General features: G+C 41.8%; 1 protein-coding gene across 1 annotated transcript in view; it reads left to right on the forward strand.

Annotated features, from left to right (window-relative positions):
- STAP1 (signal transducing adaptor family member 1) overlaps nucleotides 1-19,617 on the forward strand; it is a 36,541-nt gene that overhangs the window by 13,236 nt on the left and 3,688 nt on the right. The window contains exons 2-6 of the mRNA XM_089496896.1: nucleotides 14,883-14,996; nucleotides 15,987-16,043; nucleotides 16,698-16,864; nucleotides 17,636-17,764; nucleotides 18,844-18,913. Of these exons, the coding sequence (XP_089353022.1) occupies nucleotides 14,883-14,996; nucleotides 15,987-16,043; nucleotides 16,698-16,864; nucleotides 17,636-17,764; nucleotides 18,844-18,913 (537 nt within the window). The remainder of the gene's footprint in view (nucleotides 1-14,882; nucleotides 14,997-15,986; nucleotides 16,044-16,697; nucleotides 16,865-17,635; nucleotides 17,765-18,843; nucleotides 18,914-19,617) is intronic.

The raw sequence follows: 19,617 nt of genomic DNA on the forward strand, positions 1-19,617 counted from the left end.
TGCCAGAGTGGCATATTGGGGTATAAGGCATTTCTGGAGGCAGAGTGCTCTATACAATGCCTTTTAACTCCCTTAATGCCACTCTGCCTCCTGGAATACCTTATACCTCCCTATATGCCACTCTGCCCCATAATATGCATTTTAACCCCCTAAATGCCAGAATGGGATATAGGGGTATAAGGCATTTCTGGAGGCAGAGTGGCACATAGGGGGTCAAAAGGCATACCATGGGGCACAGTGGCATATAGAGGGTTAAAAGGCATATCATGGGCCACAGTGCCATATTGGTGTGGCAAGCCTGGGGGCAGATGTGCGTAACTGGGGGACAGGTTGGAAAATACAAGGAAATAAAAACAAAAAAAATATTTTTCTCAATCATAGCTTTTATTTAAAAAAAATAGTTTACATGAATTAACATTTACTGGTAAAACTTTTTTCCTTTAGGGTCGTCTTATATTCAGGCTTTTTCTTTTTTTCCTAAGTTAATATTAAGATTTTGGGGGGTCGTTTTATAATCAGGGTCGTTTTATAATCGAGCAAATATGGTACCTAATTTATATAGATTTTCCATGCTTTCCCAACACTTATAGGGAACATACTATAAGGTGTACATTATTTGTAGAATTTTTATGCTAATGGCTTAACAGGGTTGGGCGCTGTGAATAGAGGCAGGAGGGTTATACTGGGTAGATGTTGTGTTAGGGCAATGGGATGTAAGGGTTTTTTCTTTTTTATTATTATTATTATGTTTTTTATATATATTTTATTTTATTTTTTGTATTTATAAATATATATATATATATTAAAAAAATGGTTAGAGGTCCTCTTAGGGACCTCTTGAACATGTTATTAATGCCAGTGATGTCACAATGACATCACTTGGCTCATTTTATTTTTTTAAATTATTATTTATTGTATTTTAGTGATTTTTAAAAAAAAATTTAAATCACTAACCTTTTTTTTCTCACTCTCCTCCCTGCGACCCCCCTGCACCAATCACACTGTGATCTCTATGCAAGTCCCCACAGACTTGCAGCTAGATCACAGCGTATGTGCCTCATCGGAAGACAGGATATCCCCCTGTCCTCCAATGACCCCACACGTCCTCCGATGACCTTCCGGGTGACGTCAGCAGTGACCTGGAAGGAAATGCCCTATTGCGCAATTGGCGTTTTTAAAAACAGTTTTGCGGCTTTCGTGCCGAAAGCTGTTACATCAGATCGGGCAGCAGAAAGCCAGTGATGCTAGCTTCTGCTGTCATGGTGTGTCCCTGCCGCTGCCATCCGATGACCTTTCCGGGTGACGTTAGCAGTAAAGCGACCCAGAAGGGAATGCCCGATCACGCAATTAGAATTTAAAACAGTTTTCGTGCCAGAAGCTGTTACGTGGGATCAGGCAGCAGAAAGCCAGAGATGCTGGCTTCTGCTGTCAGGGGGAGTCCAGGCTGTGTCCCTGCCACTGCAAGAAGGGCAAGACGTGCCGGTACGGCCATAGGGGACTGAAGGGGTTAAGGACTAAGGCTGTTTTAAGTCTTTTACACTTACCAAAGCATTTTTTAGTACTTTTGCTATGGTAGGGGATGCAGGGCCTTCTTTTGCCTCACTCAAGAAGGTTAAGCTGCCCATTTTGCCCTGCTTAAATGATTGTCCTCAGGAAGTGACCTTAGAGGTGAACGCAACATGAATTCAGACATGTTTCACTGTAAGGCTTCTGAAAAAAAGTGTCCATCCTCCACCCTGTCTTAAACAAATAAGGAAGGAAGAATGCTTTTCAATATCAAAAGTGAGTAGCAAAAAATACAACAGTAGCTGCCAGTTTTTGCTATAATAAGGAGTGGTTTTGGCAATTAACAGAGTGAACATGTAAACATAATTTAACATATTAATGTGTGCCAAATGTTTAACAAAAGTTTTTGCATTTTTTAAATATATTTAAAACATTTTCTACATTCCACTCATTAATGGTATGTAAAATAATATTATATTTTTATATGTTTTTTAAGTGGCTTGAGCCATGTCTATATTTGCAGTCAATGTGCTTAAAGCTGCTTTTCAACTCAAACATCGATTCAGCTTTAGCACCTTAACAAAATAAACCTTGGTAGATCTTCAATACCTTTAAGGAGCTGTTCCTGTCTTTGTGTCACATAGTGGTAAAGTATTCCCTGAAATATGATAAATGAGACAGCATTTTAAATGATTGAAGAGTTATTTTTGGAAAGGATTTGATCATTCAGCAACAACAGGTGTAATGCTTCTGTAGAAGAATTGGTGGAACAACACCTTTAAGCCTCCCTTGACATATTTGTTAATGTCACAATATTCATGTTCTTCTCAACAAATAATATACAGTTGAAGCAAAATCCAAATGATTCACTTGGGAATAGATTAATAATTCTATTTGGAGATACAAGAACATGTTTTACTTTTTTGATTCCATATTTGGTGATCTCAAAATGAAAGTATTGGTGTGAAGAAATATGGGAACAATTAAAAACAGCTGTCCTTGTGCAGTACATTTTGATTCCAGTTTTCAGCAAGTGCATTTAGTTAGCAGTGTGTCTTTAATTTTTTATTTTGCTTTTTTGTGTGTCCTTTTATATATATTAGACCACTGCAGAGATTGGCTTTTCATGGTTATATATTTGAGGGTATTAAAGAAAGAGATATGCATAATATGAGCCTCTGTGTCTTTATAAATTGAGAATATAATTTCCTTATCATTGTGAAATGTTTCTTACTGAAGAGACTTCTACATCCCATCTATTTATTAACTTTTGATTACTCTGTGTCTTGTTTTTTTCAGATTGTTTGATCAGATGCCTCTTTATTTATAAAGAGATTTTATTATACTGTTAACTCTTGCCCTCAATTTCAATCCCCACACACAAGGCCATGTTGAATTGTCTTAGTGTCAGCTTACTCAACAACTAACATATTCTTCTGCTCACAACAAAAAATGGATTTTGACCTTCATAAAGGAAGTAGGTTTTTTGTCCAATAGATCTAATTGACTTTAGATACAGATATTTCTCCCGACACTTTAAGTTGGTTATCTTGTAGAACACAAGGTTTTTATTACGTTTGGAGTTTCAGTGGTGATCAACCCACAACTATGGTTGATGTAACAGAGACAGGGGTTATTCTTAAGACTATTTTGCAACAGACGATACATTCCAAAACAAATGTCTTCTTGTTCAAATGAATGGGCTCTCTGCTGCCATTGTCAAGGAGACATAAGGTATGTTTGGCTTTGTTAGGAAGACAGAGAACAAGATAAAGAGTTATTACAAAATATTTAACACCAAGACAGTATAAGCATTAACTATTCAATGGTCTTTTGCAGCCTCTTCTAACACCATCAGTGATTGTGTGTAGGGGGACTGACTAGTGATGAGGGGCTAAAACCTGTAATCACTTAATCTTTCTGGACGGGAGTAATCAAAAATTGATCCTATATGCTCCCTGTGCTAAGTCCAACTGTTCTGAGGTTAATTACCCTTTTCGTCCCTCCTACACAAACTGCACCTATTATATATACCTACTGTGAACAACCTTTAATCCTGTACCCTGCAGGAAGTGTCTTTTTTGCCTGTTAACAGCAATGTTTCTCTAATCACCCTTATGAGGGGGCTGTCATAAATTGTCTTTACTTTGCTTTAGTTCATCAAGGTTAACTTATAGTCATATACTTAAGCAGTCATTTCTGATCTGCTACATTGACCCTCAAAAGCCAAAACAACTTAAAGAACTCAATTCTGCCACTTTATATATCCCACTATATGCCTCCCAACTGTCCACTCTATCCAGCTTTCCCGACAAAATCAGGACTGCAATCAGGGCTGGCCCAAGATGTCGTGCTGCCTGGTGGCGGTGTGAAATGCTGCCCCCCCTTCACACCTGATGTCACCCCGCTCTCCGGGAAACTCACGCTCATGCTGACCTCCAATCACGAAGGAGAAGACACCCTGCGCAGCGTGCATTAGGTCCATAGACCACAGGACCCCAGACAAGCTAATAATAGCTAATAGGCTGCAGCAGTGGCGTACCTAGGGTATTTGGCACCTGGGGCGGATCCTGTATGTGGCACCCCCCCACACACTTTAAAACTGCATTGCTTCTATCATTAGGCAAACATTGACAACATAACTGTTATCATTATATACTGAAGCAGATATTGACGGGGGTACAGCTTAGCTGCTATCATTATATACTGATGCAAACATTAACGGTGGTACAGCATGACTGTTATCATTATATACTGAGGCAAACATTGACGGTGGTATAGGATTACTGTTATCAATATATACTGAGGCAGACATTGACGGTGGTACAGCATAACACCTATCACTATATACTGAGGCAAACATTGACGGTGGTACAGCATAATGCCTATCAATATACATTGAGCTAGACATTGACAATAATGCAGCATAACCACTTCAGTGTCTGGCTTAGTATATACGTAGGGATGCATCGAAATGAAAATTCTGGACCGAAACCGAAAATTCTGCATTCACTTGGCCAAAACTGAAAATGACTCCCCCACCTTTAAAAACAAAAACAAAAAAAAACACTTTTATTAAAAGTAACACACCAAAATTAGACAAAAAAATCAACTACAATATATATATATATATATATATATATATATATACACACCAAAATTGGACAGAACAATTCAATAACAACATATATATATATATATATATATATATATATATATATATATATATATATATATATATATATATATATATATCAATATATATATAATTGTTAACAGCAATCACAATCCTATCATGCCCATACATACACAGATTCCAGCATGTACTGGCTGACTTAGCATGATAGGAGTGTGATTGCTGTTAGCAATCATATATATATATTAGACTTGTGCATTCGTCTTCGGGCGAACATGAAAACGAGCACGAAGAGGCCGTTTTTTTGTTCGTTCCGAAGGAACGTAGAACAGAATACAGTGCCGGCAAACCGTAGGCGAAGACGAAGACTCACAATCACGAAGATTCGAAGATTCTTCGTGATCGTCTTCGTTTTTGCCGCGCAACCGCCAAAATTTCAAACAGGAGTGAGCTGATCCTCGTCTGTCCAATCAGCTCACTCTTGTGACGTAACGCTAAGGGTCTCGTCCAATGCCTGTGCTGCTGTTTTTTGAATTCTGAAGGCGCCTTTATAAGACCAGAGCTTGCCTGAGAGATCCATTCATTTTTCGCTGTGACTGCTTTGGCAACACTGCTGTGCTGCATCCGAGCGTTACAGAGAGAGATTGTTCTGTTCTGTGTGAGACTGGTAAGCCTTAGCCTGCCATTTCTCACTGTGTACTTCATCCTCACTTCAGTGCTACTTAATTAATATATTTAATAATAATAATTTGATTAATTTAATTTTTTTAAAATTAATTTGTCATCAACTTTAGTGTAAGTGCTGTTGAGTTGACAGTGCACCCAGTGCCTCAGTGGCACTGGGGTGCCCTTGCCCTGGGCTGGCACTAGTGCCTATTGCCTGTCCTGCTTAAATAAATTAAATAGAATTTATAAATTACAATTTAATAGAATCTATAATTTAATAGTTCATTATAATATTATATATATATATATATTTGTCAGTCATATATATATATACTATAGTATACTAGTGTAGAGTGTACTGTAGACATTCATCTACTAGTGTCTAATTTAAAATCAGTAATATTAATTAATATAATTAATAATTGAATTCATTATAAAATTATATATATATTTGTCAGTTATAGTTAGTAATAGTATACTAGTGTAGAGTGTACTGTAGACATTCAGAACATCTACTAGTGTCTAATCTAAAATCAGTAATATCAATAATTCTCTAATTCTTTCTTATCTTAATAGTTAATTAAATTAGCTATAAATAAAAGTAATAATATTAATTAATTACTACTAGCGTATAGTTCAGCTAATCTTATTAGTACTGGTGCTGCAGCTCTATAGTTTGTGCTTTGTTTTAGCAACAGTAAGAGACCAAGTCAATTTTTCTTAATTAATCTTTCATTTTATTTCATTTGTTTTGCTCACCTCAGTCCATCAGTGAAGTGAACTTGTTGGGCTAGTGAGTGCAGCCGCATAAGTGCTGTGTTTTTTTTTGATCAGCAAGCAGTGACGTTAACTGTTTTGCAAAGATTTTCTCATTTATTTTACATTTTATTTCAATTTTATTAAAAGTACCCTTAGTGTTTTGCTCACCTCAGTCCATCAGTGAAGTGAACTTGTTGGGCTAGTGAGTGCAGCAAGCAGTGAAGATAACTGTTTTGCTGTGACATTTTATTTTATTTCTAATTCTTTTCAAGAAAAATTGACTGTGACGAGCTGTACTAAGCAAAGCTTCAAGCTACTAGCTGTAGTACTAAAATAATTCTAATCTTCTTTAATCTTAATCTATAATATATTATAAATAATAATATTCTAATTCATAATCTATAATATAAGTAATTCTAATTCTAAATTCTAATTCATAATCTATATTCTTCTATCTATAATACATAATATATAAGTAAATTAGTTCTAATCTATTAATATTATATAACTTAATATTAATTAATAAATCATATACTGAATCTGATTTAACCTCACTTTAGCTTAGTGGGTTTGAGAGCGTCTGCCTAGAGGTAGACTTATAGTAAGGAAATATAGCTTTAGGCTAGCATAGTGGTAGGCTAAGCTCTTAGGCCCGTGTAAATTCAAATTAAAAATAAAATACTGCTAGTTATTAAATAGTTAATCTTGAGTTAATAATTTCAATAACTTTAGGATTTTGGCAGATTGCACACAGCACAGTGCAGTAGTGCATAGTTTTACTTTTTAAGCAGTAGCACTGAAGAGAACTTCCTCTAATTTTTTTGTCTTTAATTCGTTTTTCCTTTTTTTTATTTTTATTTTTTTATTTTTTTTTTTATAGTTTTTTAAACACTACACTACACTACACTACACTACACTACACACACAACACAAAATTTGAAATGGATCCTCCTTTTGGGACTAAGGAGGGACAAGCTCCATCTACCACCACCACCACCACCACCAGCACCACCACCAGCACCACCACCAGCTCTAAGATGCAGCCTTTGCGTCAGTCTAGTCGGCCAAGTAGGCCAAGCTCTCGCTTATCATTTGGGGAAGCATTGCTTGAAGGATCATCAAGTAAAGGAAAGGCACCAAAAGCAGGCAGTAGTAGTGCGGCTAGGCCCACAAGCTCTATGGTTTTTTACGGAAAGCCTAAAGCACCAGAAGCACGTTCAAAGTTAAAGGGTAGCACAAGTAGTACCAGCCCAGTGACTAAAAAGAAGTGCCTTTTGCCCCAAGCAGCATCTTCCCCATCCACCAGCAGCATGCAAGGTACCAAGCAGAGCCAAATTAGCAGCAAGACTCAGAGGGGTCCCAAACCAAAGCGATCTCATTCCTTTGTAGGGAAAACCACCACCACCACCACCCCCGCCTCTACCACCACTAGTGCTGCGCCTACTGTTCCCACTGGTACCGCCACGCCATGTCCTCCTAGTACCTCTAGCAAGCCACCAAGTCCTTACAAAATTTTTGTAAAGACAGTTAGAGAGAGGGCTACACATAGTGGAACTCCACCTAGCGAGGTAGCAGAGGAGCCTGAGACTGAGAGGCCAAGTGCAGAGTCTATTCTTCCTGCTCGCACTACTACTAGTCACGAGTCTCACGACGATATCAGTCTTAGCTCCAGCCTAGCAGGAATTCCATTCGATCTGGCTAATGAAGAGCTAGACTATGAGCCAGAGGAAGTAGAGGAGATGAGTGGTCAGGAATCAGATTCCTCAGGGAGCAGTGTCCAAATGACTAGTGCACAATTTTCCCCTGAGCCTCCACCTTCTCCGCTACGATCATCACCATCACCACCACCAGCAGCAGCAGCAAAACCTAGCAAATCTAAAGCAATTAGCAGTCCCACTATGGCCAGTACTGTTACCACCAGTCCCACCACCACTAGTTCTGCCTCTGTTCATCCACCCCGAGCAGTAAGAGCAGCACCCAAGGCACACTCCAAGGCTATGCGCGCCCCAATTTGGGAGCACTTTGAAAATGTTGAAGAAGGGCGCTATGGAAAGTGCAAACATTGTGGGAAGCTAATAAGCAGAGGGAAAGTGTCTGGCCATTTTACCAGTGCTAGCATGAAGCATCACCTCAGCACTCAACACAACGCTGTGCTATTGGGGAAAGATGCAGAGGTAAAACTTAGTGCAGGCAGCATAGCTGGTGGCCGTGGAAAAACCCCAACAGCTTCTTCTTCTGAGCCAATAGCAGCAGCAGCAGCAGCAGCAACTAGTGCTGGCAGCCAGAGACCAAGGCAGGTTGGAGCACTGCATGCCCAGCCCACCCTGGAAGAATTTGGGGCATTCCACTCCAAGAGAACGATGCCCAAACAGCAGGCCAATAAAGTAACGCGACTTATTGGTCAGTTCATTGCTGTTGGAGGGGCATCCTTCTCCATGATTGAAGGGGAGCCTTTCAAACAATTGATGGCGGCTGTGGCTCCACAATACACAGTTCCGTCACGTTCCACTTTCAGCAGGAACATTGTCCCCTCGCTGTATCGGTCCTGTGTTGCAGCAGTGAAAGAGGAGCTTTCCAAGGCTGCTGGTCAGTGTGTTCATTTCACTACAGATTTGTGGAGTGCACCTAGCGCCCAGCATGCCTTTCTTTCTTTGACAGCACACTGGTGGCAGCCCGGTGTGTCTAAGGAAGTTGCTGCAGCAGGCTACCGATCATTCCTTCTCCATGCAGAAGTGATGGATGAAAAGCACACTTCCCAAAATATTCTGCATGCGATTAGGAAAATGTTTAGCCTTTGGGTGGGAGCAGAGGCGGGCACCAATGTTGAAGTTGGTTTTGTGGTAACTGACGGAGGTGCCAATATGGTGAAAGCGCTGCGAGATGGTCATATTGTTGGTGTGCGCTGTGCAGCCCACATCATCCATCTTGTAGTGAAGGCAGCAATGTCAGAAGGAACTAATGTGGCAGCAGTAGTTCTGTCCCGCTGCAGAAAGATCGCTGGGCACTTTCACCATAGTGTTAAGGCTAGCCAACTTTTGAGGGAAGAGCAAGAGAGGTCAGGTCTTCCCGTACACTGCCTACGTCAGGATGTCAGTACACGGTGGAACTCCACGTTAGACATGCTAGAGAGGATTTTGGAGCAGCAGAGGGCAATCCATAATCTTGCCTCAGAGCACAATATTGGGATTACCTCTCCATTGAATAGGGAGGATTGGACAGTGATCGCCCAGCTAGTGGCAGTCCTTAAACCATTCAGGGATGCCACAGAAAATTTAAGCTCAAACACTGCCAGTCTGGCCCAGGTAATCCCAGTGTTCTCCCATCTAGGCAGCAAGATGGATGTGTTCCTTGGAAACCGTGAGGCTGTTCAAGGTGGCACTCTACATCCTGACGTAGCAGCCATAGTCAGGAAGCTGAAGGATCTGCTAAAAGTACACCTTCGCAAGCGAATGGAAGAGAGTCCCGAAATGATGCTAGCGTGCCTTTGTGATCCAAGAATTAAGGGAAAGCTAGCTTTGAAATTCAATGTTCTCAGTAGCTACCGGGAGCAATTGGTCAACAAGGTGCGTGACTGGCAGCGTAAAATGGGAATGCTGTCCGAGGAGGGTGAGGTGCAGGAGGAGGAAGAGATGATGTGGTCTGCTACCCCTAGCAGCAGCATCAGCAGCAGTGCCACAAGCAGCACAACACAGCTGAGTGGAGCAGCTGCGTTTTGGGAAGAGGCACTTGGCAGTATAGTTGGACCATCTGACAGAGCTAGCAGCAGAAAGGAGAGTAGTGCTGCTGAAATGGTCAAACTTTACCTCTGTGAAGTTCCTTCTGCTCCTAATGTTGATCCTCTTAGCTACTGGGATGAAAAGAAGAGTGTGTGGCCTGCACTCTCATGGGTTGCGCAGCAGCTTCTATCATGTCCGCCAACCACTGTTCAAAGTGAGCGCGTGTTTTCTATGACTGGAAACATACTGAGTCCACAGCGCTCACGCATGGCACCTCATCTGATGGAGCAGATTGCCTTTCTTAAATTCAATCTGCCCAAATTGGGTTACCCAGCTCTTAGCTTGGAAAGTTAAATTTTTTCTCTCTAATGTTTAAGGTAGTTTCTCCCCCTGGTTGCACTTGCTGCGGTGTGGCAATGCCTGCTACCTCCGCTGGTGTAGCCAATTTACGCTAGGGCCTAGTGTCTGAGCTCTGTAAGTCCGCTCCCAAACGCCTAGGACTGACAGTCTTTGGATGCTTTGCCCTGGGGTGAAACAGGTGAGTGGGTCGTCAATTGCCCACTCATTCACCTTTTTCCGTTTCCAACGCTGCTGCTGGTGGTGGTGCCAGTATCTTTTGCCAGTTCGCTTCCTGGCTGAAATCATGCCTCAGATGTCCCTAATGGAAAGGGTAGTTTCTCCCCCCTGGTTGCACTTGCTGCGGTGTGGCAACGCCTGCTACCTCCGCCGGTGTAGCTAGCTTATGCTAGGGCCTTGTGTCTGAGTTCTGTAGGTCTGCTCCCAAACGCCAAGGACTGACAGTGCTTGGATGCTTTGCCCTGGGGTGAAACAGGTGAGCGGGTCGTCAATTGCCCACTCATTCGCCTTTCCCAATTCTGCTGCTGCTGGTGGTGGTGCCAGTGTCTCTCTTCAATGCCAGTTCGCTTCCTGGCTAGTGTCATGCCTCGAATGTCCCTGATGGTAAGGGTAGTTTCTCCCCCCTGGTTGCACTTGTTGCGGTGTGGCAACGCCTGCTACCTCCGCCGGTGTAGCCAGCTTACGCTAGGGCCTTGTGTCTGAGTTCTGGAAGTCCGCTCCCAAACGCCAAGGACTGACAGTTTTTGGATGCTTTGCCCTGGGGTGAAACAGGTGAGCGGGTCGTCAATTGCCCACTCATTCGCCTTTTCCAATGCTGCTGCTGCTGCTGCTGGTGGTGGTGCCAGTGTCTCTTCTCTGCCAGTTCGCTTCCTGGCTAGTGTCATGCCTCAAATGTCCCTTATGGTAAGGGCAGTTTCTCCCCCCTGGTTGCACTTGCTGCGGTGTGGCAACGCCTGCTACCTCCGCCAATGTAGCCAGCTTACGCTAGGGCCTTGTGTCTGAGCTCTGGAAGTCCGCTCCCAAACGCCAAGGACTGACAGTGTTTGGATGCTTTGCTCTGGGGTGAAACAGGTGAGTGGGTCGCCAATTGCCCACTCATTCGCCTTTCCCAATTCTGCTGCTGCTGCTGCTGGTGGTGGTGCCAGTGTCTCTTCGATGCCAGTTCGCTTCCTGGCTAGTGTCATGAATCAAATGTCCCTAATGGTAAGGGCAGTTTCTCCCCCCTGGCTGCCTCTGTCTGCGGTGTGGCAACGCCTGCTACCTCCGCCGGAGTGGCCAGCTTACGCTAGGGCCTTGTGTCTGAGCTCTGGAAGTCTGCTGCCAAACGTTTAAGACTGACAGTGTTTGGGTGCTTTGCCCTGGGGTGAAACAGGTGAGTGGGTCGCCAATTGCCCACTCATTCGCCTTTCCCATTTTTCAATGCTGCTGCTGGTGGTGGTGGTGGTGCCAGCATCTCTTCTCTGCCAGTTCGCTTCCTGGCTAGTGTCATGCCTCAAATGTCCCTAATTGTAAGGGCAGTTTCTCCCCCCTGGCTGCCTCTGTCTGCGGTGTGGCAACGCCTGCTACCTCCGCCGGAGTGGCCAGCTTACGCTAGGGCCTTGTGTCTGAGCTCTGGAAGTCTGCTGCCAAACGTCTAAGACTGACAGTGTTTGGGTGCTTTGCCCTGGGGTGAAACAGGTGAGCGGGTCGCCAATTGCCCTCTCATTCGCCTTTCCAATTTTTCAATGCTGCTGGTGGTGGTGGTGGTGGTGGTGGTGCCAGCATCTCTTCTCTGCCAGTTCGCTTCCTGGCTAGAGTCATGCCCAAAATGTCCCTAATTGTAAGGGCAGTTTCTCCCCCCTGGCTGCCTCTGTCTGCGGTGTGGCAACGCCTGCTACCTCCGCCGGAGTGGCCAGCTTACGCTAGGGCCTTGTGTCTGAGCTCTGGAAGTCTGCTGCCAAACGTCTAAGACTGACAGTGTTTGGGTGCTTTGCCCTGGGGTGAAACAGGTGAGTGGGTCGCCAATTGCCCACTCATTCGCCTTTTCAATGCTGCTGCTGGTGGTGGTGCCAGCATCTCTTCTCTGCCAGTTCGCTTCCTGGCTAGAGTCATGCCCAAAATGTCCCTAATGGTAAGGGCAGTTTCTCCCCCCTGGCTGCCTCTGTTTGCGGTGTGGCAACGCCTGCTACCTCCGCCGGAGTGGCCAGCTTACGCTAGGGCCTTGTGTCTGAGCTCTGGAAGTCTGCTGCCAAACGTCTAAGACTGACAGTGTTTGGGTGCTTTGCCCTGGGGTGAAACAGGTGAGCGGGTCGCCAATTGCCCACTCATTTGCCTTTCCCATTTCCTTTTCCATTTCATTATTTTCCTTCTGATACACAACCAACCAAACATAACACACACAATAACACATATAACACATATAACACACAGTGACATCACACATAACACACATACACACACACTTACAATGCACAAAACACAAGGACCTTTTCCTTGTTATTTGCCCTGGCCTTCACTCACTAATAGCATTACATTAACACTATAACTCACACTTCACCCTATAACATTTTTCCATCCACATACCTGCCAACAGACCCAACTTTTTCAGGGACAGTCCTGCTTTTTTCCAGTCCTGTCCCATCTAATTTAGCTAAACTAGGTATGCAAAATGCAAATACACATAGGTAGTTATAGCTCGGTAGGTAACGCTACTATAAACATTTAATAAATATAATCAAGTACTAAATAATAAATCTAACTTTAAAATACATTTAAATAAACCCCTATTTTTTTTTAAAAAAAAACATTAAAATTTAATTATTATTATTTAGACATAATCCATCTTTAACCAAACCAGTGCACTGCTACTAATCTTAAACATAACCGTACATTAACCCTAAGCTATTTTTTAGTTCTTGTCCAACATTTTTCCATCAGCATACCTGCCAACACACCCAAGATTTTGGTGGACAGTCCTGCTATTTTCCAGTCCTGTCCAATAAGTAAGTTGGGTTGTTGCAAAGTATGCCATTGTAAATAGGTAGCAAATGTTAGGCATGTAAAGTGGTCCAAAATCAATTTAAAAATGTAAAATATTCCCTATTCTTTTATTAAACATCTATGGACAGTACACCTCGGTATGTGTGTGCAACTCTATTGGTCGTTTCGGCAGGGGGCTCGCCTGCCATCAACGAATGAAGTGCATTCTGCAGTTCTGCAATTCACTCGTTGATGCCAGACCAGCCCCCTGCCGAAACGACCAATAGAGCTGCACACACGTACCTTCACGGCAGCTGCTGCTGCTGTGATGTGTTATTAACCCCGTATTAACCCCTGCTAGGCAACCAGGAGGAAAACGAAGATTAAACGAGCACGAAGAATGTCCGCGAATATTCGCCCGAAGAGAAGACAGGAACGGGCGAATATTCGCGGAATACGAAGATTTTTTTTTCCCCGAAGACGAGCACGAAGACGAACACGAAGAGCCCCCTGGTGCCCAAGTCTAATATATATATATAATTTTTTCTGTCCAAAAATCAACAACAATAATATATATATGTAATTGCTAACAGGAATCACACTCCTATCATGCCCAGGCAGCCAGTACATGCTGGGACGTGGGCATGATAGGAATGTGATTACAGCCTCCATATGCCATGCTACCCCCATACACACACTTACACATCCATGCTATCACACACACTCATTCACAAACATTAATTCACAAACATTCAGCATAAACTACAGCATAACACCCATCACTCTCACACACTTACTAATCCACTCTCACTGAATGCTTTCCTACCTTTTCTCTGTTACTATCACTTTTCCTCCTTCTCTTCGTTCTTCCTCTTGGCTCTTCTTCTCTGTCCTGTCCTTCTGGTGCAATGAGTGCGGAAGGCGGTGGGCGTAGCTTCAGTTTTGTGCGCCGGGACATAACATCAAATCCCGACGCACAGCATCAGTTGCCGTGCACGTCGCAAGGGAGCAGGATCAGAGGTCTGCATTAACAGACCTCCTGCTCCCTTGATTGACTTTAAGCCAGTTGCAGGAAGATCTTTGATCTCCCCAATCGAGCACCCCCCCGATGAGCAGCACCTGGTGCCGACCACCGCCCCCCCGCCGCCTGCTAGGTACGCTACTGGGCTGCAGTGTCCAAAAGCATTTCTTGGGGCGGCAAAGTGCCGCCTCTTCAAAAGTGCCGCCTGGGGCAATTGTCCCTCTATGCTCCATAGCAGGGCCGGCCCTGGCTGCAATCTTGTGCAGGAGCAGTAGAAATGCCAATTTCCCGAGTGACCTGAACTCCGGTGGGGTAGAAGTTGGAGAGGTATGATTATGACTATGGTATTTGGCACACTATATCTCTGGTATGTATAATATAATGTAAAATCAGTATGAAAACAATGATGGAATTTGAAGCCAATCTTATGAAATGAAAAATTATTGTCATGTTAAAAAGCCCCTATTAATCTCTTGCCAGATTATTATATTTTCAAATTCTGCCAAATAGTTAAAGGGGAATTCCAAGTTATATTAAACTAATACAGGGAAGTAGGGAGCTTAAAACTACAGGTCCAATGATTGTATTTGTTTTATAAATACAGTTAAGATAATTTACCTTTCGGAAACTTCCTGCTTTCTTCAATTTCAACAACGAAAAATATCAGAAGTGCAAAACAACTCTTTCTTTTTCACTGAAAATGTATTTCAGTCGAATGTCCCAAGAAATGTGTAGGAAGTCAATTAATTGTTTGTTTCTCTAGTACACTGATGAAATTGACCTCCAAAGTTTGGTATCCGTGGAAGACAAGCCCTCAGTGATTAAACAGTGGGCAGAAGTCATTCTGACATTGGCGAATGAGGAAGTTCACATAAAGGTGAGCAAGGGTAGTAATAATAGTTTAAGACTAATTATATAGTGCCAAAAAACTTGGTACCTTTCCATGTTTGGCAAATAAGACAAGTGTGTTTACTGATTCATATGAAATAATGGGCCTTTTATTCTTATACAGATGGTATTATTATGATTATTGAATACCTGCCTATGCCTTTTATTTTCAAAGTCATCTGTAAATAAAATCAAGCTCAAACTAAACAAATATCCAAATGACTTTGCTGGTTAAAGTAAGCACTGTATCTAATAAGGTAGATTAGATGAAATCATAGAGTACAATAGTTATAATAATTTATCACCTTATAAAAAAGCTCAAGGTAACCCCGTGTTTTTTTACATAAATAACATCACAATTTTTTTTAAAAAAACACTTTTTTTTAAGCCTGTCAGTATTGTATATATTACTAATGTGAAATGCTAACAATTCTGCCACTTAATGATCACGCCATTTGATTTTGTGTTTGGACCATGGAAACACAGTCATAAAGAAACTTGAGACTTAGTTACATTAAAACGTAAGAAACCTTAAAGGTATTGTAGGAAGAAATGGATTGGCTCTTCAAGTCTGCCTCCTTTATGAACATTTTTATCATACAAGGACATGTTTATTACAGAAAAATGATGTTGTGCTGCACTGGGGATGTTTAATAAACACAATCATTGTTCCCCAAGGAATTAGCTCCCACATTCATGTGGCTACAGAGAATGATCGCATCCATATCTGTGGGGTTTGATTGTAGACCTCTAAAGCATATTATTTGTATTAGTATTTCATAACTTCCTATGCTGCTTGACAATTTATCATTGTTTACTCATAAAATGGGCAAATAGCAATTAAGGGAGCCAGTTTATATATGTGTCACTAAGACAACGAGGGTGCAAGAGAACCAAAAGCCAACAAAACTGACCAAACTAAACAAACGTAAATAAACATTTATTCATTCATTAATAAAGTTCTTGTTTTAATTTCCAGACAGAACTTGCTGAAGATGCTGAATTTTGGAAAGGATTTATTCTCACTGTGGTTGAGGTATATCTCTATATCTATCTATCTATCTATCTATCTATCTATCTATCTATCTATCTATCTATCTGTATATTTATCCTCTCTATCCATCTATTGACATCCTTCAATAATCAAAAAATCTTGTTGAAGCACGAGGCCATTTTTGCATTTGACAGTGTTCATGGTTCACTAATGGTAAACTCTTCACTCCATATTATATGTGCCATCTGCTGGAAATAGTTCCAGAAGGGTGGATAACCATTATTATGCTCATTGGTCTGGAAATGAAAGTAATTGACCAGGAAGATCCCTCTGGTTTTTGCCAATAAGCTTTTTGTTCCTCTCTTTTATAAAATATTTAAACACATCTTATTTTAAAAGTAAACTTTTTTCCCTGTTATGTTTCAAGTCTATGCAAAAAAATCTCAGCAATTTACCATTGATGCTTACTTCCTGTAGCATGCAGTCTCTTGCACCGATAGCACGAAAACCTTATATTCCTTCAGCTGATTTGGCTGAAGTTCTGTTTGGCTCTTATTAAATATTGCTGATTTTCTTGGGTTGTAATGTGAAACTGGAATGAACATAGATGCTGTTTTTCCATGTTGAAGCAAAAAATCTTTGTGTGCACAGATAAATTAATTAGGATGTTATTATTGTTCTAAACTTTGTGTTTAGCTATCAGTTCCAAAATGCTTGAACCTGTTGCCTGGACAATTAATCAGACTACAGGAAGTGCTAGAAAAACAGAGAAATTTGAGAACGGCTTCTGAAGACCTAGGATCTCCATTATATTCTCCAGATACCTCCTCTGAAAGCTATCAGGATGTGATCCCGATGCCATTGTAAGTTACGAGTGCAATGAAAATTAAGTGATACAGACCTAGACTATCTTAGTTACAGGTTAGAACACTAGATTTGGTTAAGTTCACACTCAAGAGTGTCAGTCAAGTGAGTTAAAGAGGTGCTAATTTTTACCTGCTGCCAACTCAGCTACGCTCACACTTTATTGAATAGACCTGCCTGTGTGACTTTGACTTTATTGTTCTACCTATTGATGTAACTATGTATTTATTTCACCAGCACTACTTAATGTAAGAATTCATTTTGTGCTGTGATAGACTCATACAAAAAGCTTGCAAGAGCATAGCCGTCTTCTCCTTCTGTACCAGTACGTTATAATGTGTGTACATTTTATTGTCAGTCTTAATGTTCTTACAATACCTGGAAACTCTCCGGGTCTTTGGGCCATGGCCCAAATTCCCTGGGTTGTGGGAGCAACATTTAGACACACTCCACTCCCTGTCCATTACCATTTCTCTGCCCCCCCATACAAGTGAAATGTGGTTGAGTGTAGCCCTGTCCATAACACCAGTGGTCCCATCCACTGATACTGTTGGCCCTGCCCATCTATACCATCAGCACCACAGGCCTATGATGTTAACCCTGCTCATCTACTTCATCCTGCAACCTGAAGAAGGAAGGCCCAAGGGGAGCCGGAGCTTGAAAATTTCCAGTGTGGTTATTGCTAATATTCATGCTTTTAGATTGTAGTAGCACTATGGAATCTACTGCCTCTCTATAAATAAATGAAATGTCTATTGCTTTTTTCCTAGGTGCTTTCATAATGTGTCCCGTACAGAAGCTGCCGACATGCTCTTGAAGATGAGGAGCAATGGCAACCTTATCCTGAGGCCTGGTGCAGACAGCAAGAACTATGCTGTGACTATTTGTGAACCTACAGCGTATGTGCAACTTATATAGCTCATAAATTCAAAACAAGCATACGTCAGGGATAGCATCTCTAGAACAATAGGTTACCTGACCCAATAGGTTACCTGACCCAGCATAATTCAATGGTGGTCCTCCCACCCTACATAATACTAGACCTAAAAAAGGGTGGGATTGGTATGTGGAGGTGGATCTAAACACATGTGGAGACATGTATGTTAAAATAGAGCAGAAAGTGTACTGTAGAGTAGGCAAACCAGCGTGGATAAAGAACTATGCAGTTCTGGATTTAACTTACTATTATACTAAAGCATTTTATTTACACTAATATATACTGTATATATATATATATATATATATATATATATATATATATATATATATATGCACACACTATATGGTCAATAGTCCACAGGGACTTTTATGACATTGCATTCTAAATACATGGAGATTAATATATAGTTGACTCCCAACCTTTGCAGCTACATTCCAGTTTGATGGGGTTGAGGTCAGGGCTCTGTGCAGGCCAGTCAAGTTCTTGCACACCAAACTCATCCAACCATGTTTTTATGGACCTTGCTTTGTGCACTGGGGCAAAGTTATGCTGGAATAGAAAAGGGCCTTCCCTAAATTGTTCCCATAAAGTTGGATGCATATCATTGTCCAAAGTGTCTTGGTATGTCACCTTCGGCAAGGTTCATCAAGACATTGTTGGATGAGAAGAACAGAGAACGAAGGTTAGCTAGCTTAGAGAGATCTTATAAATCTTACTTACACAATACTGGTACAGTGCAGACTAGCAGTAATAATGATTAATGATTTAACACTAATAATAATTATAATAATACACTAACCTAAAACATGTCTCCTCTTGTGTTCACTGTATGGTCTCTTATGTGCTTTGATCACTTAATTTACCCCACTCTATTACACTTCCAGAATCAATGATGAGATCAATTATGCGCCTCTCTTTTTATAGTCAATACTAATGGAGAGGCTGCACAAATCATGAATCAGAATTACATGGATAATTGCAAATTGAATACCTAGAAATCTTCTGATATTTAACCCTTTTTTGTGTTACTTTCAACAGAAATGGTCAGGTTAAGCATTACAAGATACTAACCACAGAACAAGGCTACACTATTGAATTGGATAATCCTGTAAGTCTGCATCTAGTATGTGTATTTTTTTAAATGTATCTGCTTACTTATATTGGTTGTATGCATATGTGGGTATAAATTAGACTTGTGCATTCGTATTTGGGCGAACATGAAAACGCACACGAAGGCTGCGTTTTCATTGTTCAGCACGAATACCAAACATACGAACATGGCGGCGGCAAAACGTAGACGAAGACACACAACACGAAGAATCTTCATTTACTAATCTCCCTGGTCCCTTCCCCATCTAGCCTACCTTATCTATGCAGCATCACAGGGGTTAACGGGAGAGAAAATCCATAGGCTTGTCGTCAGGAGTTAAAGACCTTTAACTCTTGGAGCGGGGAGACAAAGTTCCCTATCAGGAGTTAAAGGTTGATGCCAGAGTCGCTCGCACAGCCCTTTAACTCCTGACGGTGGAACTTGGCCTCTCCAAGAGTTAAAGGTCCGTACGAGTGACTCTATTGGTAGTTTGTAAGGGACCTTTAACTCTTGGAGTGGAGAGACCAGTGGTCTCCCCTGGCCAAGTTGCAGCACCAGGATTTTAAAAGTCTGTACGAGCGACTCTATTGGTCGCCAGCAGGGGGCTCGTCTACCATCAGCCAATGAAGTGCAGGTGCACTTTATTGGTTGACGGCAGAGGAGGCCCATGCCGGCGACCAATAGAGTTGCTCGTACGGACCTTTAAAATCCTGGCGCCAAAG

The sequence above is a fragment of the Sceloporus occidentalis genome, unplaced genomic scaffold, assembly GCF_023333645.1.
Source record: "Sceloporus occidentalis isolate IW3139 unplaced genomic scaffold, rSceOcc1.0.p SCAF_95, whole genome shotgun sequence".
In the NCBI taxonomy this organism is placed as follows: domain Eukaryota; kingdom Metazoa; phylum Chordata; class Lepidosauria; order Squamata; family Phrynosomatidae; genus Sceloporus; species Sceloporus occidentalis.